This window comes from Alosa sapidissima, chromosome 1 (assembly GCF_018492685.1).
Source record: "Alosa sapidissima isolate fAloSap1 chromosome 1, fAloSap1.pri, whole genome shotgun sequence".
In the NCBI taxonomy this organism is placed as follows: Eukaryota; Metazoa; Chordata; class Actinopteri; order Clupeiformes; family Clupeidae; genus Alosa; species Alosa sapidissima.
The window spans coordinates 46,177,611-46,189,510 of record NC_055957.1 but is presented as its reverse complement, the minus strand read 5'-3'; the positions used below and the strand labels follow the sequence as shown (position 1 = coordinate 46,189,510).

Genomic DNA, 11,900 nt, shown 5'->3' with positions numbered 1-11,900 from the left:
CTCCTTTAAAGATCAATCAGCCAAAAATATTCTCTCATCATTCCACAAGCTTTATTACAAAGTGGATAATGTTTTGAAAACTTGAGCCTTGCTCGTTTTTGTGCCTTGGGCACAATGAACCTCAAGGAGCCAATGTCAATGAGTATCATGTACACTTTCAGACAAATGTTCAATTGAATTGTACATTGCATAACTATATACACATTCAAACACAAAGCAAAAGAAACATGCAGCAGATCTGCAAAAGCACTCACTTGCAGTTCCCACAGGTGATGTTACAAAGGTGCAGTAATTAGTTTAGCTGTTATAAAAAATAAAAAAAAGAGAATGCTTCTGGACCTACAAAAATGATGCAATTTGTATGATAAATGAACTAAAATATTACTGTGGTCTTTACACACCTTGTTGGGATAAGGTTTGAAGAGTTGAGAGTATTTACAAAGTTTTCAAATTTGCATCACTTGGCTTTTCTCAACAGTGATCATGAACAATCCGTTAGCTAATGATCTTGGTCAAAACTCACATATTCACAGGAAGAGAAATGTAGACGAGTTTGCTCAAACTTTTGCTTTCCACTGTATAGGCCAGAAATGTAAGTGCAGAAGCATTTCAGTTTTCCACAACAAATATCACTAATTGGAGACTGAATCTCCAAGAAAGCAATGGCAATTGGCTTGAATATTTCGTATGATAAAATATTAAATAGAATGATAAATATTTATGAAAATTAAGAATTATTGTTTATATAAAAATATACACAACAAACATTGTGGGATACATGTCAATGTATGACACAAATGGGGCACAGTCTTTCAACCATATTTGAACATACATTTTTAACAGCTGCACCAAATGACACTAATGGGTAACCCACATAGCTATAGAGAGAGAGGGACTCCTTAATGCCACTTAGAGAGTGAAGCAGCAGCTCAGCTGAGGAGAGCTACCTCAGGGGCAGTGCTGTGCTGGCCTGGCCATCCTCAACTGGTCCTCCTCAACATTTGCTCGTACCTTTTGAGATCCGTCACATTAATTGGACGCATCCTCGTCAGAAGGAAAAGCTGTATTTCCCAACTGTGTCCTGAGGATTCTCCGGTCCTGACTTGGGACACGTGGCCTCTGGGACGCAGTCCAGCCAGCCTTTTTGGGAGTCCAGAAGAGCCACAGCCCACTCACAGCGACACAGACTCCAACTGAACACAACCAGCCTTTTTGGGAGTCCAGAAGAGCCACAGCCCACTCACAGTGACACAGACTCCAACTGAACACAGCCAGCCTTTTTGGGAGTCCAGAAGAGCCACAGCCCACTCACAGCGACACAGACTCCAACTGAACACAACCAGGGACTCCAACTGAACTTCACAAAATGTCCACAAATTTTGCACAGAGCCCATCAATGGGTTTATGTCCAACAGCATATGAAGGTCACTACATTCACCGTCACTGTCAGCAGACCACAACAGGAAGAGAGTAAAAAAAATCTACAGATGGTCGCTGAATTCTTTTGTAAATAGACGTGTACGGGCTCATGGGAAGAACTCCACATCAGTCCACATCCTCGGTGGATCAGGGCAGTTTTACAGTACATGTTTACACTGATTGAGAGTCTTCATCAGCTGTTCAATCCTCATGTTAAACTCTTGCCTCTCCCTGAAAATAAAACGGTAAGAAAGAGTCAACGTGTCAGGAGTCAGTGGTGGTCTACATAAAGTTAAAGAGGGCTAGGAGAACTCTTACCGTTTGCTTATGCAGGGTCCTTTTCGATATTTATCCTCAGCCTCTTCTAAAGGTATATCGTCTACTCCCGCAATGGCATGGATGAGAGCCTAATCAAGATATTCATATCCCAGCATGTTAAGCAGGATGTGCATTTCTGATCAGAACGCATTTTCTGAATTGTTTTAATTAGTTACAACAGTATGTATAAATTACAAGACTAAATATAGCTGCAAGCAGCAATGAGGGGGCCAAGCAGTTGAGCAGGAGTTGTCATGGCAACCCAATGTTGCTACATTATACACACACCCAATTAACCCCCCCGTCCCACACACAGACATATACACAGATAAACCTCCTCTCCCACACACCCCAATAACCCCCCACACATATGCATACCTCAAACCTCACCAAATGTATTGTGCGTAGTCAGGTTGTAGTCACGAGTCCACATACCAAGTTTGGTGTCGATACGAGAAAGTGTTGATAATTATAGCACCCCTAGTGGTCAAAAGTCACCAGATTTATTGTGCGTCCTCAGGTTGTAGTCGAGTTCACATACCAAGTTTGGTGTTGATACGAGAAAGTGTTGCAAATTATAGCACCCCTAGTGGTCAAAGGTTGCTAAAATTATTGTCTGTCTTTGGCTTTGCCGCCAAACTTGATTGGTCACGACGGGCGACGGGTTTTGAATATGGCTCCAAAAAGCAATGCATTTGTGAGTCATGGTCTGAAGATCATCTGCGTCAAATTTCGTGAAAATCGGACAAACTTTATGACATTTGATGCCTTTTAAGTGTTTTTGATGAAATACAATATGGCGGAAGATCCAACATGGCGGAAATTGACGTCATGGGGTGCGTCGAGTTTGGTGTCATCCAAGGATTCCAAATATACCTTAAATGTTCAAAATGTGGTGTACGGTTTAAACGTTAAGTGCATAGATGCAATAAAAAAATTGAAACGTTGGTGGCGGTAGAGCACTACAAGTGCAGACTTGAAACTTTGATAAATTAAAGATATGACTGTACGGAATCAATGTGCCGAATATCTCAACTTTTTACTGTATGGTTCAATGGCAAATTAGCGTTTCGTTATAATAATAATAAGAATACGTAGAATCACTATGGGTTGCCTCGCAGCTTCGCTGCTTGGCCCCCAATAATCATTTTATAGGGATACAAGTGAAGAAATGATTAAATGACACACCACCATAACACAATGAATCACTGAATAGTCACTAAAGCCCAAAATGCTGAAACCACCACCATTTTGACTGTCACATATCTTCACGGTCTCATCGAGCAAATGTTGTGGTTGATGGGGGGCTTACCTCTGGCAGCAACACGTCCAAGATCAAGGGGATCCTCTCCAGGTTGGCCAGGCAGGGCAAGGTCTGCGGGCTCCTCCTCAGCAGCTCGTCCAGGTAGCGGTACACCTGGTCCACCTGCTCCTCGTCCTCCAGGTAGGGGTCCACCACGAAGCGGCTGGCCTTCTGAAGCGCCCGCAGCCACTTGGACGTCTCCTGGCCACTGATCACTGCCTAGAAGGGTCAACACACATGAGCAGCTTTAGATGAAACTACTCTTTGTCTCCACAGCCCATGCTGTTATGATCATGCATTTCTCCCAATTAAAGGTATCCAATGCAGGTTTGCTTTTTCCCCCTACTCCCCCCCCTACAGCTGTTTAGCATTTGTATTTAACTTTTGTAAATACTATTCATAGCTAGCACCCTCCCTCCTGAACATGGTACATGTGGATTTGTTTACAAACTGGCAAAGATCATCTCTGAAGAGCCATGTCGACTGACAAGGTAATACAACACGATTTCATACAAATGGTAGCAATAGCAAAATAGCATAATGCAATTCATGATTCTCCGGGTCGGGGACAGCGAAATTGTAAGGTTGGTTCTCGGTAGAGGGGTAGGCTTGGGCTGCAAAATGTGCACGATTTTCCATATTACAAGTTAGTTTACCATCAAACTTCAAAGTTCAAAGCTGCTTCAAAGCAGCTATATTAAGATACACATATTGCATAGGATACCTTTCAATTATGACTGTAATAAGAATGAACAGCTAAAATATGTCAAAATGAGGACTAGCAAATGCTTAAATTGGAACCAGATTCTGTGCAATGAGTGTTTTTTTGGTAACATCTGCACAGACCTGACCCATATTTGGTTAAAGTTTGCTGCATGCTGTGGTTCCTTGCGGCCATTTCACTGTTGAAATCAGTTCACAATGCCAGTGCGTATCTTCCTACCAGCAGGCGCTTCTCTGCACCCCGCTTCCTCACAATGAAATCCACCAGCTTCTCGTTGGCCCGAGTCCGCGCAGCCTTGGCCCGGTCAGGGAGCATCTTCTTACACTGGTGCTCGTCAGCCTGGTCGCCGGCACCGTCCTCCTCGGAGGTGTCGCACAGGTCATCCACGATGAGATGCGTGGGGAAGGTGAGGTCGGAGGGGCCCTGGGAGTACATCTGCCTGAGGGGGCAGCCTACAGGGGGACAGGGGGAGCAAGGACGATAACAACACCCCGTTTATAAGGCAGAACACTGATGCATAAGGAGTTTCAAATACGTACTTATTTATGCATGATGCAGATATTATGTATGCAGAAACTGAAAATAGCTATCTGATGCATGTACCAGTATCAAAGTGTGTTATAGCTTTGGCATAGGGTATACTGTTTACTGTATCAGTGTATTATAGCTAATGTTGATTTACTATACCACTAACACCATATTCAAAGCTGCTTGTAAATCAGTAAAACAATATTGTCAGTGTGCAACACTTTTACAGAGATGAGTTGATAACTTACTGATATCATTTGCAAAATACTCTATGAAGGAGCCGGAGAAAGACCCACAACCTGCAAAGGCAAGACAGTCATTACAAACTCATATTCACCAGAATCTGTATGTAAATGGATTAGACGGGGTATGGTAATTAAACTGTAGGAAAGAGTTTACTTGTCCAGTCCTCTAGTGTGAACCATGAACTCTACTTGTAACTAGACCATCAATGCTAAGTGGCTAAGCAGGTTGACGGAGACAAAAGCACCAAATGTTTTGGTGTCTCACTGGGTCCTAAAGATGCAATCTGGGATACGTGCAAATGCATTTGAGCAGTACCATAACTATTACAAGTGAATTGACCATATTCACACATTTGATATGTCAAAAAGTTATTGCTTGTTATCAGTCATCATTAGAATTATTATTATGATCAACAACAACTGTATTACTAGTATTACTTTAAACTAGTGATACTTTTAGTTTTGTCAATCACTGAATCACTGCAGGTAAAATATAATTTGATCACAAACTAGTACTACACATGTGTTGTGCTGGCGCGTCAGAGTCCCGTTTGCCCTCTCGGGACTTATTTTCCTATAATAACCTGCTTACCGATGCGGATTCTGTAGTCGTATATGAGCTCCAAGCACCATGTAATTGCATCACCATACTGCTGCCTGGCTTGCTCCTGTGGGACACGAGACAATTCTCAATTTAATCTTATTTCTTTAATTTTGAAAACACCTCTGTATGCTGTAAGGACTCAACTGGACAACATTTTAGTTCACACATCTCTTATTTCTTACACGTGTCACAACACTGTACAGTATAATTTCTTTGAGTGTTTTGAAGGGTGGTGATGCAGGGTTAATGCTGCTCTTTCTTCATAATAATACATCACTGCCACCGAGGATTTTAGAGGCTCCATTAGGATTCCAATGTTATAGTTTTATGCTCAGGCAAAAGTCCATAGAAGCCTACAAATGTGTTAATTCATACCGTCATTTCCTCTGCCTCTTCACAATCAAAGGGCTTCAAGGTTTTCAGGGACACGGTGAGACTGCAAGAGCAGATGAGAGGAATGATCACTTAGGGCCAACTAAAGATTAAGTGACGCATATGTCTCTGAAGGATCACATAAAATTCTATTCACACACACCCAGGCACACCACTAAATATCTGCGATTGCTCCTTGCTCTCTAGACGGTTTATTGATTTGCATAAATAAACAGTGAAAGGGAACAGATGAAAAGGTGGATGACAATTTTTTTCAGTCATTATTCCAACAATAAAGACAATGTGTAATATCTACATAGCATTCCTTATTGTATTCACACCTCTGGAAGATATGTACTGCTTACCCTTTCCTAATTCCCTTTTCATCAATCAGAAAGGTATCAATGAACACAATACTGGCTTTCTTATTCTTGTGGTTCACACTTTTAACCTACAAACAGAAAGACCATAAAAGTTAATTTGATAAAGCAAATTAAACAACTTTACACCTTTTACAAGGTCACACATCACACAGCTGTTTAGTTTACCAAAAAGGATTTGCTGTATCTAATGTACTTAACTGAAAATTTCAAATTTGAATCGTATTCAAATTTAGATGCACCTACCCTTACACACACACACACACACACACACACACACATATATATATATAACAGCTCATTTAATAGTCTCACATACCACAGCAGGCCAAAAAGGGTACTTCCGGAATTTGCACCAGACACACAATCCCTCAGTAATGGACAAGGGCTCTAGACAAAAAAAATGAGTGAGTTAGTAATCTTCTTAGTCCTTAATTGTTTTTCCTTCCTTACAATTGAGTTTAAAAAGGTTGTATGCTTGAGAAGGCCATGTGCTGGTTCACTCACTTCTTTCGAGAATGCTGGGAAGCTCCTCATCATCCTCTGGATCTTCGTCCTCCTCCTCTTCCTCTGGCAGAGAGAGTGGGGTGAGGGGCATAGGGTCATCCTGCAGAATCTGCTCAAGGGAAAGGTCTAAGCAGGACGCCGCTGGCCGCTCTGAAAAGATAAAAAACAAATACATCAGATCAGTCTGCATGGAGGACAATTACTCTCAAACAAAGCATGCAATAACTTTTCCCACAATATCTGCCAAAAAATACAAGAAAAGGTCAAGAGTAAATGTCAAGCCATTTAGACCACATTTAAACAAAACTAGCTATGATACAGTGAAAGTGCCCCTGCCCTTGCATGTATTGTCCAAGTCTTTTGATATCTTTTTCTATACTACAAAATAAAAAAAATGAACAAAAGACTGTGATGGCCACTAACAAGGCAGGACAACAGACAACATGCCATTTCAAACATCAAAAATGATAAATCACCAAACTAAATCTTTGTCTTGCTATAATGTCTCAGATCATCGTATCACAAAACAATTCAAATCACCTGTACACATATAACAGGTAATACATAGCTGAGGTTCTCTTACAGTCCTTAGATGAGATGTAAATTCAGTATGGAAAGTGGTTTGGTGTTTAACCTAGTCCTCAAGTCTGAGGTGTGTGCTGCAATTAAACCGTGTAAACAGTCTCATGATTGTTTGTTTGTGTGTGTGTGTGTGTGTGTGTACCTGACTCCTGTAAAAGAGCATCAGAGCTCAAGACGAGGGGTGGGACAGGCAGAGAGCTGCTACTCCCTTGGCCTTCAGTTTCACCACCTGCTGTGGATGATGTTGATGCTGCTGCTGCTGCTGCTGCTTTCCTCTTATGGTAGCCTCCGGTGAACAGGCTTGAGTCTGCTGACTCCTCCAGACAGTCTTCTGTCAGAGTACTTTCACAGGCTATAGGAGACCCGAGGGTGGCTTTCCCAGCTGGCACTACGCCTGTAGATGACACCTAATCAGAAGAAGAAGAGAGCGGTGGTCACTATTCATTTTTCAAATCATATTATGTTATGTCTATTTTTTATATATTTTTTTTTTTTTGGGGGGGCTTTTATGCCTTTAATGCGACAGGATAGTGGAGAGTGACAGGAAGTGAGTGGGAGAGAGAATCGGGGTGGGATCCGGAAAGGACCACGGGGCGGGAATCGAAACCGGGTCGCTGGCGTACGGTGCAGGTGCCCCAGCCAGTTGCGCCACGGGGCCAATGTTGTATCTTTTTAAAAACAATAAATATGGGTCTGACAACAATAATGTGATTCTGAGGCTATAAGTAAAAGGAAAAGAGAGCCGTTTCATATTTTCTTGCTCAAGTCTCACAACAACAAAAACAATGAAGATACACATGTGAAGTCCCTAATGGAAAAATAAAGTTGTTTGAATTGAAGTGTAAATATGTATATTGTAAGAAATACAGCTACACCTACAATAATGTTGGAATAACTAACAGTTACAGAAAATAGTATTTGTATTAATCCTTCAGAATCAATTACATTTATATGGCTAATAAAGAGAGATTGCAAATTAACAAAAAAATACATTATGTCTTTTTGTCTCCATTTTAAACTCAGACCTACTAGAGATGCGCGGATGGGCTATTATTTCAACCGTAATCGCATAGCAAAACTTATCATCCATTCGCCATCCATCCTCACCAACGTTTTTTGACCAATTTTCAAAACCGCACCCGCCCGCCATTCGCTGGTTGTTTTAATGTATATAGGTGACGCGTTTGATTGGTTCAACCGCCACCCGTCCGAATTTAATTAAAATATTATATTTCTTCACGTCATCCGCCAGATCCGCAGTTTAACCGCGGAGTCCGCGGCTGTAACCGCGAACTGCGCATCTCTAAGACCTACCTCATTCTGACTGGCTGGCTGCTGCAGCTTCCGTGGCCTTCCTCGCCTCTTCTTGGCCGGCACGGTAAGGGGAGCTGGGGCGCCCTGGCTGCAGCCCTCCACTGGCGGGGAGCTGGGCCTGCATGTCTGCTCCAGCACTGGGCAACTTTGCTTTGCGCTGACTGGTGCAGAACTGCGGTCTACTGAACTGCTGCTTCTGCTGGGGGGGTATCGCCTTTTCCGTCTAAAGCTGTAGGGTGATTCAGAATCTGCGCTTGTCTGAGAGTGTTCAGGGTTTTCTTGCAATGTCTCACTGCATCTTGTCTGTTTTTCTTTGCCACTTATGTCTGTAGTTTCTGCAGCCACAAGAGAGTCTTTCTGTATCACACACTTGGTCAAAGGTTCACTATCTGGACATGCTCCATTTGAATTTGCTGTATAAGATAAAGCATGTTGCTGTTTGTATTCTTCCCCCAAAAAGCGAGGAAACAAACTGCCCACACATTCACGTTGACACACATTGTGCACTGCACCTGCAGAGGTGGAGAGATAATCATTACAGTATTCCTCAACAGAGTCAACAGCGGTCAGCTCATTTGGCACAGGTCTGATAGCTTCTCCATCTGTACCCGCTTCACCCACCAATAATACAGAATCCTCAGGCTCTACCACGCTACCATGTCCAGCAAGGGTTTCTGAAGTCTCTCTAAGGTCTCTGGACCCTAAGAAAGGCTGTGGTGACAAACGTCCTGCCGTTAGAGGGTCCAGACTCAAGTTCATATCTGCAATACGTGTTCTGTGTACCTTCTCTGAAGTAATTCCACCCTTTAATTCCACAAGCTCATCTGAGCTCACAGGTCCAGAGTTATGCTCTGGTGAAGGAGATAATGCACCACAAACACCTATTGCTGAAGCTGTGTGGGAGTCCTGTGTATGGCAAACGACTGCAGTAGCAGAGCTAGACAGAGGATCCAGACAGCTTTCCTCAACAGAGCCAACAGCAGTAACCTCATTTGGCACACGTTTGACAGCTTCTCCATTTGTGTTAGCTATAGCTTCACTCAACAATAATACAGACTGCTCATGCTCAAACACATTGCTAGGTCCAGCAAGTCTTCTTGAAGACTCGGCAAGGTTTGTGGATGCTACAGGAGGTGGTGACAGAACCGCAGCGCCTACTGGGTCCAAACTGAGCATTTCATCCCCACTATATGCTCTCGGTGACATGTGTGAAGCAAGTACATCCTGTAATTCAACAGGGGCATTAGGCTCACTCGAGCTTACTAGTCCATAGTTATGCTCTTGAAAAGGAGATAATGACTCAGGAACATTCAGTGCTGAAGCTGTGTGGGGGTCCGGTGTGTGGCAGACGACAACTTCTGTCAGCTGCAGACACACATTATGTGCTACATATCCAGAGTTGGATAGAAGATCCTGACTGCTTTTCTCAACAGAGTCAACAGCAGTCACCTCATTAGGCATAGGTTTGGCAGGTTCTCCATCTGTGCTAGCTTCACTCAACAGTAATACAGATTCCCCATGCTCCACCATACTGCCATGTCCAACAAGGGTTTCTGAGCTCTCTGTAAACTGTCTGTATCCAAGAAAAAGGTGTGGTGACAGACCTCCAGCCATTACAGGGTCCTCCTGACTGAACATTTCATCTGCATTATGTGTTCTGGGTACCCACTCTGAAGCAATCCCATCCTGTAATTCCAAAGGGTTGTAATCTGAGTTAACAGGTTGAGAGTTATGCTCTGGTGAAGGAGATAGTGACCCAATAACACCCAGTGGTGGATCTCTCTGACAGTCCTGTGTTTGGCAGACGACAACCTCTTTCAGATGTAAACAAGCATGCGAGGGACACACAAGTTGGGTCTCCATAACTGGTTGTTCATCTGAACATGTCACTGCTGGCCCTTGACTCCAGTCGCTCCTTTTCTCCACCTGTTGTGCAGCAGTCTGAGATTGGCCGGTTTCTTCATTCCCGGAGACCACTGATGCACTCGCTGATGACTGAGTGGACGTTTCTGAAATCTTCCACAAGGGAAAGGGATAAAACCCATCTGAAGAAGTCATACTCAAACAACCTCAATTGCTGCAGGGCTTTGGACCATCTTCTTTCGTGGAATACTGGAATTGGCTAAAAACATAACTTTTATGAGAACATATTTTTCTTTCTGATAGCACAGAAATGTAAACTTGGTCTACACTGCGCAATCACAGAACACAGTTGACATATAACGTCAGAAAGATTGTATCAACGTCTAGGAATAATCTCACTGATATTGTCACTAAGACATGCCCAGAAACCAGTAACTTAATTTTTACCGATTTTTCAATTTGTTATTTTTAATATCCGCAAATAAAGATTTACGGGGGGAAACACAACACAGTCTAGTGCAACACTAAGCTATAGCTAGCAACATCCACATGGACTGACTATTGGCATTAACGTTGCCGCTAGCAAATGGCTGTTATGGTTTCAGAGAACATGGATGCAACAGTGCCATCGACTCATTATCATTTTACAGTTACCGTTACACTATCATAATCTATGGAGAACGGTAAGGAATGTCTGCCAGAATTAAACATCTTAAAATAACTCATAAAAAATGTTAAGTTACTGTGTTTTACTGTGGCGACTGTGCTGTGTGCTATGTTAGCCTATTTGGTAGTAGCTAACCTTGCAGGGCTAACGCAGCATTTGATCATTTGGCACCAGACGAAAGAGCTAGACAGGACAGTAAAACGGTTTAAATTAATTTCTCAGTTGGCGCCAAAATAGACAGAATATGCATATGCAGAAGCTTTACAACAAATAGTACTTAACGTGCAGCAACCTCGAGAAACTACTTAATGTCTATGTCCAACTTCCCGTTTCTTTTTTTTTTTTTAATGGTGTAGCTCATAGGTTTAGCTGTGCAGCCTGACACAGACATCCGGTTTTTAGCTGTTGAGAACGGTTAAGAACATGTCAAAGTAAGAGTCCAAACTCATTGCCTCTCATACCAAAACGTTTTGTGTTGATATTTGTATTATTCTAAATACACGCAGATTCTAATGTCTACAGGAAATGTAGGCTATATATTGTTTACAAATGTCGGTGTTCTTGATTTCTAATTTCTCTGATAAACCCATTTTTTTTTTCTAGTGAATGCGAATAATTTATCTGATTCATTCGCTCAGTTTCATTCATTTACCAGACCAAAGTCAAGGTGCAATGGGGTGGTATGTTTCTTACGGTTGTATGGGTTTAGAACATTGATGTAAATTATTTTACTGAATACATTGAATACGCGCTATGATTATCTGCGAGTCTAACTTTACTTTGGAATTTTTCCCTTTCAGAAATTGTGACCGGAAATTACCTTCTGTACTTGGTAGTTTGCTAGAACCAGAGAATGTCTAATAAACGGGCTCTGCTAGAACGACAGATAGGGAGAGCCCAAGGCTTCAAGTATCGCAGCCAGATCAAAACAGTTTATATAGCCTACCTACTGCGTGTGGACAAGTTCTCCAGCTAACTAGGCTACTTACAAATAGCTGTTAGGCCTACTGGAGATCAAATGATGACCAAACGTAAGCCTACAGGCACATTGTTCCTTTCAGCAAATGTCATTTG

At 42.4% G+C, this 11,900-nt stretch overlaps 1 protein-coding gene across 5 annotated transcripts; it reads right to left on the bottom strand.

Annotated features, from left to right (window-relative positions):
* Positions 1-29: 29 nt before the first annotated feature.
* si:dkey-127k13.1 (PWWP domain-containing DNA repair factor 3B) lies at positions 30-11,222 on the bottom strand. Of its 5 annotated transcripts, none has more exons than XM_042090259.1 (14): positions 11,119-11,191; positions 10,962-11,009; positions 8,297-10,418; positions 7,125-7,389; positions 6,401-6,550; positions 6,213-6,283; positions 5,879-5,964; positions 5,517-5,577; positions 5,130-5,205; positions 4,541-4,591; positions 3,984-4,216; positions 3,050-3,259; positions 1,738-1,826; positions 30-1,650 (listed from the first exon to the last, which is right to left on the bottom strand). In XM_042090259.1, the coding sequence occupies exons 3-14, from the start codon at positions 10,352-10,354 to the stop codon at positions 1,578-1,580; spliced, it is 3,423 nt and encodes a 1,140-aa protein (XP_041946193.1). In that variant the 5' UTR covers positions 10,355-10,418; positions 10,962-11,009; positions 11,119-11,191; the 3' UTR covers positions 30-1,577. The 5 variants fall into 5 exon arrangements, with proteins under 5 accessions (XP_041946193.1, XP_041946202.1, XP_041946207.1 ...); XM_042090268.1 differs by having other exon boundaries at positions 11,104-11,121; XM_042090273.1 differs by lacking the exon at positions 10,962-11,009 and having other exon boundaries at positions 11,119-11,222.
* Between the last annotated feature and the right edge of the window lie 678 nt (positions 11,223-11,900).